At 39.1% G+C, this 16,979-nt stretch overlaps 1 protein-coding gene across 1 annotated transcript in view; it reads right to left on the reverse strand.

The window, feature by feature from the left end:
* Positions 1-2,048: 2,048 nt before the first annotated feature.
* FNTA (farnesyltransferase, CAAX box, alpha) overlaps positions 2,049-16,979 on the reverse strand; it is a 52,251-nt gene continuing 37,320 nt past the window's right edge. The window contains exons 6-9 of the mRNA XM_006859912.1: positions 16,119-16,267; positions 10,771-10,833; positions 2,757-2,928; positions 2,049-2,270 (exon numbers count right to left, since the gene is read on the reverse strand). Of these exons, the coding sequence (XP_006859974.1) occupies positions 2,145-2,270; positions 2,757-2,928; positions 10,771-10,833; positions 16,119-16,267 (510 nt within the window). The 3' untranslated portion in view covers positions 2,049-2,144. The remainder of the gene's footprint in view (positions 2,271-2,756; positions 2,929-10,770; positions 10,834-16,118; positions 16,268-16,979) is intronic.

The raw sequence follows: 16,979 nt of genomic DNA on the forward strand, positions 1-16,979 counted from the left end.
GAGAAAATGTATCCGGCTACCCAAGTCTGAATAAGCATAATATGTCGATTTTATCAAGAGAAAATAGTGTCCCAAGTGGGCTGTTCAGCGTACAGCTAGGCAATCTCACAAGTGCTTCTCCAGTCAACTATGAAGACATCCTTTATGCACACTTCCACGCAGTAACACAGAATGCTGGACAGATACCTCCAACAGAGGATCCCTAATGACAAGTCCATCAAGGGCACTAAAGATGACAGTGACCACCAAGTACCATTGCCTTGGCTCCAGCAGTTTTTATGCACTGTTGTTTTTGTACCAACAGTGCAGACAGCAACACAGCAACAGTGACTAGGAAGAGCTAGGAAGCCCAGGCCCCTGCACAGATCACACTTGGAGAACTGTTGGTCCAATAAAAGGAATGAGCTGCCAGGGCCAGGTACACAGTGGATCCATCAGGAAAGGGCCCTTACAGGCCCCCAGAACCTGTGACCCATTTCCATCACAGAGCTCTCACCCAATTCCTTAATCACAAAGCAACCTTTTGATGAATGACTTGCCAAGTTATTTTAAATTTTAGGTAGAAGATGCCCAGTGGTTTGGATGACACATTTGTTCGGTCTGCCTCAGTTGTTACTTGCTTAATGTAAATCAATATATTATCTACATTGGTATGATACTTTATGGCAATCTGAAATATAAAATCAGAGATGTTTAGACTGGAAAAGCAGGAAAAAACCTAACATGTAAAACATTAACAATCACCCTTCCCCCCCCCCGATTCATTTTCTCAAGGAGCTCTGGTAGCGTAGTGGTTACGAATCGGGCTGTGTACCAAAAGGTCAGCAGTTCGAAACTACCAGCTGTTCCGCGTGAGAAAGATGAGGCTTTCTAACCCTGTACAGGGTCACTATGCCGGAACCGACTCCACGGCACATAACAACAACAACAGGAAGTATTAAAATGAAAGTGTTATTTCCTTAAATTTGTCTTGAGGAGAGGCTTATTCTAGACAATTTTACTTGTGTGTAAATACAGCAAATTAGCCTGCTCAACACATACACCCATACCCTTCTAGCATACCTAGAGGCTGCAAAGCTGTTAACGTTTTCCATATGTCTTTGTATTTAGTGTTACATGCATTTAGGTTCTACCAATCAGATGAGCTTCATTGAGCCTCTAATTTGGGATGGAACTACACAGGGAGCAGATGTGCTCAACCGAGGAGGTGGTAGCCGTGGCACAGTCCTGAGCTGTCAGCAGTTTCCTGATTTTGGCACAGGCAGCAGCAGCAGCTTGATGATCCAATTCACTGGTATGGTTTGGGGATGTTCTTCTGACAGATTAGCCAATTATGAGTATTCTGAGAGTTGTCTAGATCCCTAATAAACCCCTGGCATTTAAACTACCCTGAGTGGGTTTTGTTACTTGCAGCCAACAACCCTCACCAATTCACAATGTAAAAATAACATTTCCTTTAGCACAATCATGTTTCTGGCTTCTAGTCTGAAAGTTGTATTTTCTTCCTTTCTAAGAAAGGAAGCGCCTTTCTAAGCTGAGACAACTTCCCTTGTATATAAGTTGAATACTGTTTTAAAAAATCATACTACTACAGCATTGCTTTTAGGTATAGCTAGACTTTTATTACAAAACCATTCTTTTGGCATTAGTTGGTTACAGTGATAGCAAGAGACTGTCAGTGTGGCATAGCAGCTCTATTATAACAATTGCATTCATTCCCTGCTTACTGAGTCTAGATTTCAGTGACCTCACATCCATTACACATCTGCAATCATTACTGCTGCAAATCCTGACTCATACGCCTTTGTTTAGGGAGGAGGTGATGCTAAGAGATTAAATGTTGATAAGACTACAAAAGTTCCTTTATGGGACTCCCCCTGACCTCTTCCTCCAACTTATTCCACTTTACAAAGAATCACATTACTTAGAGCTAGTCTGAATAGCAGCAGCACTCAAGGAGCATCACACTTAGTTCTTGTTAAAAAGCAGTACTTGTGCAGTACACATTTTACTGTGTAAAAGGGAATCAAAATTTATATTTTTATTCCCAACACAGGCAAAGGGAATGATCGTTCTAGTTTCAAACTCCTCATTGGAGTCCCTTAAAAAAATAAAGGCATTCCATCAAGTTCTTCAGGATGGCGTTATTGCGGTGGTGCGTTGGTTGGTCGGTCACTTTCTGTGCTGTGTTTGCTTTGAAGAGATCTTCCAATATATCTCCAATATTCCTTTCTTATCGTGTCCTTTTCTTTAGCTAGGATTTCACACAACTGAAAAAGAAAAAAATCATGAACTTGAAGTCATACAATTTAACACAGACCATTTTTTTTGAGGTACACCATTTTGTTGTTGTTGTTGTTGTCGTCATGTGCCATCGAGTCAGAACCAAGGTACAGGTATACTGCTAATCACATACTATCGTCACATGTATCTTGAATGGTAGGTAAAGCTTCTGCATTGAATTTTAAGTAACTGGCAGGGGTCTGTAGGATAAATTGTAGGATTGCAAGGTCTGTAGTCCAAACTCACCAGCTGCTCCTTGGAAACCCTATACAGATTCCCTCTGAGTCAGAACTGACTTGACTGAACTCAACAACAACAAAGTTGAAAGGGGGTATGATTTTTAGGGTCACTACAGCTACTCCTTGGAAACCCTATGCAGGGCCGCTATGCATCAGAACTGATTTGATGGCACACAACAGATAGATCCAATTCCAACATACCATAGAGAAAAGCACTGAGCCCTACTAGCTTACCTCTAATGCTTTATTAAGTATGTCTTCCTTGTTTTCACATTGGTTTTCTAGCATGTCTTCATAGATATCCACAAGAAAGGCAATTAGGTAGGGAGAACTGTGACTTGGTTGTAAATCAAGTAACTGATTCAACAGATTGGGATATTTCGAAAGGCCATGGTCCTGCAAAATCCTAAAAAAACAAAACAAAACAAAAAAACCCCTTCAATTTTGAGGAGGAACATGATTTTAGAAGAACAGGAAAGTTCTTATGAAACACATGCAAGAAAAAGGGACTTTGCAGAGCTCTAACATACACGGTATGTTAACATACACGGTAGCCAAAAAGCATTGTTACTAGGGTTTCAGTTCTTTACACAGGCTTATTCCAAACAAAGTGGCTTAGGGTTGTCTCTGCGAACAGTGGATGGGTGCAGACAAATTCTCTCATTAATGCACTTGTTTCAGTCTCATAAGGAATCCTGGTGTGGAGCTGCAGAATAAGCACCAGATGCTAACAGGAAGGCCAATGGTTCAAACCCACCAGCTGCTCCTTGGAAACCCAATACAGGGTCATTATAGATTGCTACCAACTCAATGCCACGTAACAATAAGACATTTCATTACGGGACCTTCAAAAAAAAAAGGTCCAATCAAAACAGTGGCTTCCAAGAGGGTCTGCTGGCCCAGTTAAACTCAAGGCAGAGAGGTAAGCTCAAAGTTATGACTGTGTTTTGGATTGTCAAAGGGGTATAGATTTTCTTGAAGGACATAGTATGATTGATCACGGGCACTTATTATCAAGTGTATAAATGGAAAATTGCACTGGTTAGAAAAAGGGAAGGAAAATTGTGCTAAGGAGATTTTTTCCATCATGACAATGCACCTGCTAATTCTTTAAGGAGAGCAAGGCCTGTCCTATGAGAATTGTGTTGGGAAAGTTTATCCCATCTACCCTACAACCCTGATCTTGCCACTTCAGACTTCTTTTGTTTCCAAAGTCAAAGAACTTTTAAAAGGTACACAGTTTGAGACCCATTTTGACAGGGTACAAATTGAGGAGAGAATATTTCAGGGAAGGGTTAGAGAGATGGAAACACTAACTTCGAAAGTACACAGACCTAGATGAAGAATGTGATATAGTTAAGGTTTTGTGTCAACTTGGCTGGGCCAGGATTCTTAGTGCTTTAGCAGGTAAGATATGGTTATCACTCCATGATGAGACCTAATATAATAAAATCAACCCGATGAAATGTGATGTGATGAGGTAATTATCCTGTGCTGCAAATCCTTACTTCTATGATGTGAATGAGGTTGGATACAATCTACAGGATCAGGCTGCATTTTGAGCCAATTTCTTTTGAGATATAAAAGGAGAGAGAAGTAAGCAGAAAGAGAGGGGCGGGCCTACCACCACTAAGCAAGAAGAGTTAGGAGGAGCACATCTTTTGGACCTGGGGTCACTATACTGTGTGTGACATTCCTAGATCCAGAGAAAGACTGTTGTCAAGACACATAAAGAACTCCAGGGAATGCTGGGTATACAGACGCTGAAATGAGACAGATCTTTCTCCAGAGCCAGTACTCTGCATTTGGACTTGTAGCCTCCTAAACTGAGAGCGAATAAATTTCTGTTTGTTACAGCCATCCACTGGTGGTCCATCTGTTATAGCAGCACTAGGTAACTAAGATAACAGGTTCATATTTTGATACTTTTGTTTAAGAAATGTTTCTATGATTTTCACACCAATGCTTTTGGATTTATCTTCATATAGCAACACAATTTAGGAACTCTTTCTTGGAGCTGATCTATTGTGAGTGTAGAAAACAAGTCTCTCCTAACTCTTTTTGAGAAGAAAGAGTCCCACTAGGAACACTGACTAATCAAACATCTAGAATGTGTAACATTCTATTGGAAAAACATATAATATGAAAGAAACAGGGAAAGGTGAACCTATATAATAGCAGAGTCACCAAGCAATGCAACAGGTAGACAATATCTGTATCTTGGTACATTAACAAGACAATCAAGGAAATATGAACACTGGCTATTTTTTTATATTCAGGAATTAAACTTCAATATTTTCAAATGTGATAATGATACTATAATTTTAAAAAAACAAACTCTGTTTAAAAACAAAAACCTAAACCCACTGGTTTAGTAAGCATGGGACACTTTTATCTTAAACTGTTTATTAGAAATTCTGAAACAGCTTGGTGTGGAAGAAAGCCTTCAACAGTTCTACAGTCCTCCAAAGTCTTACGCTTTTCTCTTGGCAAATGGCCTTGCTTCTATCTTACAGATTTAATTAAACTGGAATTTCCAAACATTAATAATTTTGAATCTATTATGTACTAGACCTACACACACTGTGTAGGTTATTTAAAACTGTTATTTAAAAACTTCCTTATGATTAAGGAGCTCATATTCTAATGAGGAACGCAGACAACTAAACACAGGTAATGTATTATGCAGATGACATGCCCTGGGCTCCCTGAATGTTAAGAGAACTCAAAGGATTTACTGATAAAGATGAAAGACTACAGCCTTCAGTATGGTATACACTTCAACATAAAGAAAAGAAAAAATCCTCACAAATGGACCAAAAAGCAACATGATAAACAGAGCACTGATTGAAGCTGTTAAAGATATTTCATTTTAGTTGAATTCACAATCAATACCCATGGAAGATGCAGTCAAGAAATCAAACAATGTATTGCACTGGGTAAATCTATTGCAAAGACCTCCTTAATGTGTTAAAAAGCAAAGATGTCACCATGAGGATTAAGGTGCACCTGACACAAGCCATGGTATTTTCAATTACCTCATACAATGCATGTGAAAGCTGGACAACGAATAAGGAAGACCTGAGAAGAAGTGATGCCTTTGAATTGTGGTGCTGGTGAACAACATCCAATATACATGGACTGTCAGAAGAACCAACAAGTCTTCTGACAGTCCATGTATGTTGAATAGTTGAACAAACAATTAAAAGGGAAACAAGATGTTAAGACTTTGTTTCATGTACTTTTGACATGTTACCAGGAGGACCCAGTCCCTGGAGTAGGATCTCATGCTTGGAAAAGTGGAGGGCCAATGAAAATGAGGAAGACCCTCAATAAGACGGACTGACACCGTGGCAGCAACAATGGGCTCAAACCTAACAATCACGAGAATGGCACAGGGCTGGACAGTGTTTAGTTCTGTTGCACAGAGGGTTGCCATGAGAGCGATACTGTCAACCTCTTAAAGGATAAATGCATTGTCCAATAACTCCTTTTTAAATATACTTCTGGCATTTGATACTATTATTCCATTTCCTTTTCCCCCGCTAGGCTTCTAAGATTTCTTCTCTTCTATTCAGGGACATTTCCCCCCACAACTATGAGTCAGCTATCACATATACAATGGTGATTCTCAAATCTGTACCTTAAGCTGTAACCACTCTTTCAAGCTCCACACCTGTTGGACAAGTTCTCTCTAGATATCTCAGAGATCTACATCAAATTTACTTTCAAATGTTTAACATCAAACTTGCTTGATTCTTTCTCACTTAACCAAACTAGTTTCTTTCTGAGTATCTGTCATGGACTTAACTGTGTCCCTCCAAAGTATGTGTCAGCTTGGTTGGGCCATGATTCTCAGTGGTGTGTCAGGTACGGAATGATGTGATGTGGCAGTTAAGCAATGATCGCCCACAATGTTGAAATCTAATGTGATAAACTGTAAAAGGGTGTGGGACTCAACACCCTTAATCCATTCACAGCCCTGATCCCAAGTAAGGGTAATTGCCCTTGGGTGTGGCCTGTAATACTTTGTATTTACAAGTGATAAAAGGAGAGAGAAGCGAGCAGTGAACAGAGGGACCTACTACCATCAAGAAAGAAGAGTCAGGAGTGGAGCTGGTCTCTGCCCTGTGTAAGTTCTTAGAGCCAGGGTAAGACTGATGCCAATATACATGGAGATCTCCAAGGAATACTGGGTCTACAGATGCTGAAAGGAGACAAAGCCCTTTCCTCAGAGTTGACACAAAGAGAAAGCATTTCCCTACAGCCAGTCCTCTGAATGGCTAGCTCCTAAACTGAGAGAATAAATTTGCTTGTAAAAAACCACTTGTGTATACAATAGGATGAATGTTAAACAAATGTTCTCCCATGTAAACTATAACATAATTCACAATAAAATATTAAAAACAAAGAAAACAAAAAAACCCACTTGTGGTACACATTTATTATAGCAGCACTTGATATCTCAGACAGAATTCCTATGGTTTGTGAACTCCAACTCAGTAAAGTTCCAAGTATTTGCCTGTTTCCAAAGACTACTGTGTATTGCAGTGCTCATAAATTTAATTGTGTTCATTACTAGAGAAACTATATGAAATTTAGATATGTGAACCTTACCATAAATAATTAAGAGCTAAGTAAAACTGACTTTAAACAACTATAACAACAATCATTTGTAACTCAAACTGAACAATATATAAAATCAAAGCAGGAAAAAATAAATCACCTTATAAGCAAAGTTAAAAATCTCAACTAGGACAGTTGTTGCTGTTATTGTTGTTAGTTGCCATAGAGTCGGTTCCGACCTAGAGCAACTTTATACACAGCAGAATGAAATAGTACCCGGTCCTAAGCCAAGCTTGAAGCCACTGCTGTTGCCATTGTGTCAATCCAGCTCATTAGGGGTTTTCTTCTTTTGCGCTGATGCTCCACTTTACCAAGCAAGATGTTTTTCTCCAGGCACTGGTCCCTTCCAGTGATATGTCCCATGTATGAGAGAGTAAGTCCTGACATCCTGGCTTTCAAGGAGCACTATGTACTTCTTCCAGTATAGATGTGTTTGTTCTTCCGGCAGCCCATGACATTTTAATATTCACATGCATACAAGACCTACTTAAAGTGTTCAAATGCAAAGCTGTCAGTTTGAGGACTAACCTGACCCAAGCCACGGTCTTTCAGTAGCCTCAAATGCATGTGAAAGTTAGACAGTGAATAAGGAATACTGTAAAAAATGGATGCATCTGAGTTATGGTATTGCAGAAGAATATTCCAAGTACCATGGACTGCTTGAACAACAGACAAATTTGTGTCGGAAGAAGCACAGCTAGAATGCTCCTTGGAGGCCAGGATGGTGAGACTTCATCTCTCATACTTCAGACATGTTATCAGGAGGGACTAATCCCAGGAGAAGGACAGCATGCTTGGTAAAGTGGACGATGAACGAAAAAGAGGGACACACCCAGTGAGATGGACTGGGACAGTCACAGTGGCAGCAGCAATGGGCTCAAGCGTAGCAAAAATTGTGAGGCCAGAGCAGGACCCAGCAGTGTTTTGTTCTGCTGTGTATAAGGTTGCTATTAGAACCAACTCAATGGCACCTACCAACAACAAGGCTACTCATATTCCGTGGATTGGGTAAGACACAACTTAGTCCTCAAACGGAAGTTATTGCTCTTGAACATTTTAAAGAGGTCTTGTGTAGCAGATCTGCCTAACACAACACAGCATTTGATTCCTTTATTGCTGCCTCCATGAATACTGATAACAGATCCAAGCAAAATGAAGTCTTTGACTTCAATCTTTGCTCTTTTTATCATGATCTTATATATGGGCCCAGTGGTGAGGATTTTTGTTTTCTATACAAAGAGGTGCAACCAGTATTTAAGGCTGTGGTCTTTGATATTCATCAGTAAGTATTTGAAGTCCACTTTGTTTTCAGCAAGCAAGGTTGTATCATCTGCATATCACAGGTTGTTAATGAGGCTTTCTCCAATCCTGATGCCATGTTTCTTCTTCATATAACGCAGTTTGATTATTTATTCACATACAGACTGAGTACCACTGGTGAAAGAATACAACTCTGGTGCACACCTTTCCTGATTTGAAACCATTCAGTGTCCCCATGTCCCCAGAACGAATGCCTCTCGGTTTATGTACAGGTTCCTCATGAACAAAATTAAGTGTTCTGGAATACCCATAAATCTTTGCAATGTGGTTCATAGTTTGTCATGAACCACACAGTCAAAAGTCTTGGCATAATCAATAAAGCACAGGTAAACATCTTTCTGGTATTCTCTGCTTTCAAACCAAGATCCGGCTGATGTCAGCAATGATATCCCATGTTTTACATCCTTGTCTGAATGCTTAAATATCTGGCAGTTGCAGTGTTTTTAAATTATGTTCAGCCAAATTTTAGTTAATAGTATTTTACTTAATAAAATCGTCCCATGATTCCGCATTCTGTTGGGTCACTTCTCTTTGGAATGGGCACAAATATGGATCTCTTCCAGTCAGTTGGTCAGGTAGCTGTTTTCCAAATTTCTTGGCATAGATGTATAAGTGCTGCATTAGTTTGCTGAAAACTTTCAATTCATATTCTATCCTTTCCCAGGGCCTTGTTTATTGCCAATGCCTTCAATGTACCACAGACTTCTTCCTTCAGTACCATTGGCTCTTGATCATATGCTACCTCTTGAAATGGTTGAACACTGACCATTTCCTTTTGGTACAGTGACTCTGTGTATTCTGTCCATCTTCTTTTAATGCTTTCTGCATCATTCAATATTTTGTCTGTAGAATCTTTCAATATTTCAAGTTGAGGCTTGAATTCATTCTTTAGTTCTTTCAGCCTGAAAATTCTGATCGTGTTCTTTTTGGTTTTTTAATTCCAGTTCTTTGCACATTTCGTTATAATTCTTGACCTTGTATTCTCAAGTTGCCCTGTGAAGTAATTTCTTCCATTTGCTTTAGCATTTCTATGCTGGAGAGCAAGTTTGAGAGTCTCTTCTGACATCTGTTTTGGTCTTTTCCTTCTTGTCTTCTTAATGACCTTATGCTTTCTTCTTGTATGATATCCTTCATGTCATCCCACTAACTTCTCTGATAATAGGTCATTATGTCTAATTTATTAAATCTATTCCTAAGATGATCTCTAAATTCAGGTGAGGTATGTTCAAGATCAAATTTTGGCTCTTGCGGATTTGTTTTAATTTTCTTCAGCTTCATCCTGAACTTCCATTATGAGCTACTGATGGTATGTTTCACAATCTGCTCCTGACCTTGTTTTGGCTTATGATGTTGAGCTTTTTCCATGGTATCTTCCCCCAGATGTAGTCGATTTGATTTCTGTGTAATTCCATCTGGTGAGGTCCATGTGTATAGTCAGCGATATCTGATGTTGTTTAACAAAGATATTTGCAATGAATAAGTCAATTGATCTTACAAAATTTTATCATGTGATCTCCAACATCATTTCTATCACCAAGGCTATAGATGCTCCCATTATGTGAGCTGGTTTCTTTATCTTCAGATTTCATCGTCCCCAAGCCCTGACAAATTTCCAATGTGCCGGGGCTCCATCTTTTGCACTCTTTGGATCTACATTCTTTGCCTGGGTATGTGTCAATGTGTTTTCTATTTAAGGAGTAAGACCTGTAATAGAAGATCACTGGAAAGTAAAGCTCTAGTACCATAGTGGTTACGAGTCAGGCTGCTAATCTCATGGTCAGCAGTTCGAAAATACCAATGGTTCCATGGGAGAAAGGTGAGGCTTTCTGCTTCTGTAAAGATTTACAGCCTCAGGGTCACTGTGAGTCAGAACCAATTCCACAGCACATACCCAGCACTAGCCCCAGCCACCAAAAGTAAAACAGAGAGGCTGGCTAGCCACCTTTGCAGTCTGCTTGCAGACAGTCTAACTAGTCTTACTGTGTTGCTGAGCTAAACAGAAACTGAGTGTAGATATTTTCTTCTTTGACATAAACCTTGCAAGTCAATAGATGAATTACAATTGCACTATTGTCTACTCAGAGACTGTTGTAAAAATGGTGCTATGTGCTTGGGAGGTGGAAGAAGAGAAAAGCAGAGGACATGGTTCTTGGGAGCAACTACAGCACTATTATATTTTTGCTGCCATATCCAGAAAATTAAAAAATTGTTAGTTATCTTTTTCAAAGATAATGCAACATACTTTACGAAGTATATTAGCAATTAAAAAAAAAAAAAAAAACAAGCAAAAATAACCTCTTACCCTTTCAAATAGTTCCATGCACTTTCATTATGGGGCACTAGTTTGATCATTTCCAGAGTATACCTATAAGAAAAAAACCCACAGGTATGTGTATAATTGAAAAAGAGTATGCAGTGTACATAGTTTAACAAAACTGTGCTACAGCTTCCACTTGCGATCTCATTTGTCTGGGTCTTAGGCACCTCTCTGGGTGACTTCTAAATCACAGAGTCCTTTGAAAGTTAACTCTTACAGTTGTCTATTGTTACACATATCCTTCCTCCTATGTGTCTGCATCCAGTTCTGGAGGAGGACACTTAACTAATCTGAAGGCTTTACTGGACAATAGTACAATAAGCTAATGTGGAAATTTTCTTTAATTGAGGAGTTCCTTCAGAAGGAAATATAAGTTAAAACAAGGAGACTTTCCCCGGGGAAAACTGTAAGAACTACTTATGCCTGAAAAAGTCTTAAGTTATTTAAACAGGACAATTATACAATGTTAAAAACTATAATAAAGAGAGAAGAATCAAATTACTAAAATCAGATATGAAAGGAAGGGCCATTACTACTGATCATTCAGAAATAAAAAGGATTACAAAGGAATACTATGAACAGTTACAGTCAAACAAGATCACTTTAAAGACATGGGAAAATTCGTAGAAAGACATACACTACCAAAACAGACTCACAAAGAAACAGACAATTCAAACAGACCTTTAGCAACTAGCAGAGACTGAATTAGTATTCTAGAAACTACTCAGAGGCATGCACTATGGTTCTCCCACTGAGGTTTCACTACGAAAACATTCAAAGCATTGATAGTAATCCTTCTCAAAGACTTCTGAAAAATAGAAGGGGAATCAATAGTTCCCAGCTTGTTTTGTGGAACCAGAACTACCCTCTAAGCTCTTATAAATACGGGACACAAAAATCATCATCAAAATATCAGCAATGTCCTGCAGCGCCAACAGGACTTGACCATACTATAGAATTCCATTCAAATGAAAATTCAGAATAGAGGATACACAGAGACAGAATGGAGATTAATGGTTGGTTAGGACTGAGGGAGAGGAGGATGAGGGAGCCGAAGGCAACGAGGATCTCTTTTTGAGAAGATGAAAATGTTCTACAGTTAGCTGTGCTGATAGCTGAATGTACCTGTGAATACACTAAAATCCACTTTGAATGAGTGAACTGTATGGTATGTGAATTATAGCTCAATGGGACTCTGTGGATTAATTTTCTGTATTGCAAAGTCAGTTTGAACTGCAAGGTCAGCAGTTCCAGCTCACCAGTCGCTTCTTGGATACCCTATGCAGGGTCACTATGGGTCGGAATCAACTTGACAGCGCTTAACAAGAACATTTTATTTCTTTTAAATGTGTCACTGGTCTTAGGGTGTACCTAGATAATCAGGGTGATCATTAGTTGATCAAAGATCCTTAATTTTTCTGAAATAAGGTAACATTCAAGGTTCTGGGGATTAGGATGCTAACATATCTTTTTAAAAAACCTTTTTATTGTGAATTGAGTGAAGGGTTACAGAGCAGATCCTAAGTTTTATACTTAACAAACAATACATTTCATTTGATTCCAATGGTACATGGAGGGGATAGCAATTATAAAACTGTTATTATTTTTAATTTAGTCATTTGCATTTTCCAATTTGCTCGTATTTAAAATTCTATTATTTTGTTACACCAAAAGGAGAATGATCCGGAAGCATCTGCCTTTTGGCAAGAAAGCTACTGAGTTTTCTAAAGGACAATGCTTTGCTTTTCTTCAGAGCAGTCTTTCTTTTCTTTTTTTTTCTGATCTTCCCAAGAAAACACCAACTTTAAAAGAAAAATTACATTGGTTGACAGAGTCTACATTTTCTCTACTTAAGTTTCAGTATTTAGGTTTAAGAATGACATAATTTCAATAAATTATCACACTGATCCTTTAGATCAACATTATACAAGAGAACTTCCTGTAATGATGACGTGCTCCATTATCTGTGATGTCTAATACAGCAGTTAGGGTCATATGTGGTTACTGAGCACTTGAAATGCAAGGAATGCCACCGGAGAATGAACTTTAAATTTTATAAAGCTTTAGATAATCCTGATGTCACAGTGGTTCAGTGCTTATCTACTAGCCTGGAGTAGAGCTAATGAAGAACAACAGTATACTTCTCTTCAAAAGTTCAACAGCTGTTCCATGGGAGAATGATGTAGCAGTCTGCTTCAGTAAAGATTACATCCTTGGGAAACCCATGGGGCCGTTCTACAGGATTCTATGTGAGTTGGAATCAACTCAATGGCAATGGGTTTAAGATAATTTTATGTTTAAATAGCCAGTATATACACATGATGGAATACTATGCAATGGTGAAGAAAACGATGAATCTGGAGGACATTATGCTGAGTGAAATTAATTACAAAAGGACAAATATTGTAATGAGACCACTATTGTAAAAACTTAAGGTTTCATGTTAAAAGAAACATTTCTTAATGGTTACCAGGGGTGAGAGGGAAGGGAGTAATTCACTGGCTAGAGGGTGTTGTTGCTAAGTGCCTTCGAATCAATTCTGACCCACAGCGACCCTGTATAGGGTTCCCAAGGAGTAGTTGGTGAGCTTGAAACACCAACCTTGTGGTTCAAACCGACTTTACAGTCCAGTGTGTTAACCCACAGCACTACACCAGGACTCCTAGAGGCTAGAGGCTAGATACACATTAAATCCAGTGACGGGGAAGGCAATATATAAGAGGAGGAAGGTTGGCACAAGAACGATGAAGATGGGAAGGTACAGGGAAGTATGCAAGGGTTACAGGGGAAAGTGGTAAATAGTGATATATATACAACCTCGGAACAAGAGTTCTGCATTCCAAAACATGGACAGATACATGGGCTGAATTGGTATGGGAAGAAGAGTAGGAGTATAACCACAAATATTTAAGGGTTTGAAAGGGACTTTTTGTAGATGCGTATTTAGTTACCTTTGCTGCAAACACAGGTGTGAATGTGGCAACGTGAGGAAAACTTCTTAGATATTATCAAACATATTAAGGCATGTAAGTTGCTGGATCTGTGGGCTCAGGACCATAGTCTCAAGGGACATCATGATCAACTGGCATAACACAGTCCACAAAGACAATGTTCTACATCATACTTGGTAAATAGCATCTGGGATATTAAAAGCTCATGAGAGGCCATATACGGTGAAACTTGCTCTCTGCATATGGGGAAGAAAGAAGAGTGACGAAAACTGAAGAGGTTTAGAATCAATTAGTCCAATAACTAATGGAACATGTGAACATCAGTCTCCATGATTCTGAGACCATTAGAATTAGATGATGCACAGCTACCACTACCGACTGCTCTGAATGGGACACATTAGAAAGTCCCAGATAGAATGGCAGAAAAGGTGGAACAAAACTCAAAACTATTAAAAAAAAAAAAAACAGGACTTACTAGTCAGAAAGAGACTGGAGGAACCTGAGGCTACGGTCCTTGACCATGCTTCAGGTCTGGAAAGGAACTCACCCTCATGACCCAATTTTCAGTCAAGCAGGATAAAGATACACAAGGGGACAGCTGCACTAGTAAAGTGTGCATGGTAAAACATTCATAATCAAAAGGGCAACATTTACCTAAGGACCAAGTTGAGAAGAGATGAGAAGGTGAATGGAACGGAAACAGGAACCACAGGAAGGAAATGGGATAACTGTTGTTGCATGGAGGGGACTGCATCATTGAGATGAAACCAAGTGTATGGTTTGTTGAATGTAAAACTGAAGATGTGCTCTGTAAACCTTCACTCCATTCACAATAAAAAGTTATACGTGGCTTGCTGTTGGTGTTAAGTGCCATTAAGGTGGTTTCGACTCACAGCAACTCTGTATAGGGTTTCTGAGGCTGTAACTCTTTGCAGCAGAAAGCCTCATCTTTCTCCCACAGAGCAGCTGGTGGGCTCAAGCCACTGTGCTCTTATACATGGCTCGTTGTTATTGTTAAGTGCTGTCAAGTCGGTTCCAACCCATAGTGACCCTATATAGGGTTTGCTAAGAGCAACTGGTGAGCTTGAACCACCAACCATGCGGATCAAACCAACTTTACGATGCAGCACATTAACCCCCAGCGCCACCCTAGGACTCTATATGAGGCTAGTGACTACTCTATTGGACAGTGAAATTTTAGACAGTAATGAAATGAGACGAAAGCCTAAGATGTGGTTAAGGAGTATGTTTCTGCTACAGACATATACTGGAGTAGAGATAATGAAGAACAGCAGTATGCTTTTCTTCAAAAGTTAAAACACCAGAACCCTATACAGACTGACAAAAGAAAAAAAATTTGCCCTGATCGAAGCAAAAGTGAGGGCAAGAGGGATGAAAGGCAGATGGCGCCCCATCAAAACTAACTCTCCTCAGCGGTAAGTTAAAAACGACTTTTAAAATGAAAATCATGACTACAGTCTAATCAGACTTTAAAAATAAGTTTGGTTTTGTTTTCTGTTATTTTTTTTCTAAAAAGAATCTCAGTTTATCAAGTTTATCAGTTCACATAAAGACGACACTGAGACAAAATAGATAAAATCGGAATAGAGGTGGCTATTAATGTTTATGGATATAATATAGAAAGTCATACCAATTCACAAATGTCTAGCTCTTGTAAAAGTCTTTTGTACATCAGAGTACAGGTTCTCAACTGGGGGTGATTTTCAATGTCTGAAGACATTTCTGGTTGTCCAAACTGGGCTGGTGTTACTGACATAAAGTATGCACAGGTCAGGGATGCTGCTAATCCTGCTACCACACACAGGACAGCCCCACTCAACAAAGAGTTATACAATCCCAAAACCTGCACTGGAGTAGCATGGCATCTTGTTGTTATGTGCCATCGAGTCAGTTGTGACCCATAGCGACCCTGAACAGGGTTTCCGAGGCTATAAATCTTTACAGGAACAGAGAGCCTCATCTTTCTCCGGTGGAGCAGCTGGTAGTTTCGAACTGCTGACCTTGCAGTTCACAGCCTGATTCGTAACCACTAAGCTACCAGAGCTACCAGAGCACCTAGGGACTGTTATCTAAAGTGCAACAGAATTTAATGAGAAAGTTTAAAACTGAAGTGCCCCAATACCATGAAGTCCGATTTCTTTTCAAACTCTTGTATCAATAATATTTCAAGAAATTTACACTACTACAAAGCAGAGTATATTATCGCTAAACTTATAATAAAAGGTTTCATCTCAGTGTTGTTCTATTCAGAGACAGTGGGATCTGGGCCAGTCTTGACCTCTGTTATATATCCCATGCCTGAAACAGGACAGATAGGCAAAGCTTATTTTAGTGAAGGAGCAAATAAAAGAGGGTACTAACTGGACTTCTCTCTCCAGCACAGCAGGATCACTGTAGCCAGTGGTGTTAGAAATTACAAAATATCTTTGGTTCCAGACAGAGTTATTTCTCACATCTTCTTTGAGAAGTTGGTCTACATACTGCAGTTCATCATCCCAAAGTTTAAATTCCTAAAAGAAAATAAAAAATAAAACATCTAATTGGAAATGTCCTATTATTTGCAAACAGTACTAAATAAAGGAAAGTGAAGTAAAGCTAAGAAGGTAGATAGAAATGAAGATGTAGAATTTCTCACACAGTTGGAGAAAAATGATAGTTCTAAGTCAAGCAAACAAAGGGAGATGAGTATGCAGCCGAGACACTGAGAAGACATATACAGAAAGCAGGAAAGAAGTCAACAAAGACGACAAGGAATGGTCATGAAGTAAAAAAACAAAACAACCTAGAAAGAGATCAGAAAAAAATAAATCCTAAAAACCTCCAGAAACAAACCCCCAAAGCATTGCCATTAAGCTGATTTTGATTCACAGTGATTCCTACGTTGTTGTCAGGTTAATCCAGCTGGCTCAAACTCATACACATGCAAAACAAAACGTAAAGCTGTCACAATTGTTATTTAAGCTCATTGCTGCTTTTACTGTGCCAATTCACTTCTTTGTGGGATTTCCTTTCTTGCTGACTCTCCACTTTACCAAACATGATGTCCTTCTCCAAGGACTGGTCTCTCCTGATAAAATGTTTGAAGTATGAGTGACAAAGTCTCACTATGCTGACTTCTAAAGAGCATTCTGGCTGTACTTCTTACAAGACATATCTGTTTGTCCTTCTGGCAGTCCTTGGTACTTTCAAAATTCTTCTCGAATGCACCAATTCTACAGTCTT

The sequence above is a fragment of the Chrysochloris asiatica genome, unplaced genomic scaffold (genome assembly GCF_000296735.1).
Source record: "Chrysochloris asiatica unplaced genomic scaffold, ChrAsi1.0 scaffold00035, whole genome shotgun sequence".
Taxonomy (NCBI): domain Eukaryota; kingdom Metazoa; phylum Chordata; class Mammalia; order Afrosoricida; family Chrysochloridae; genus Chrysochloris; species Chrysochloris asiatica.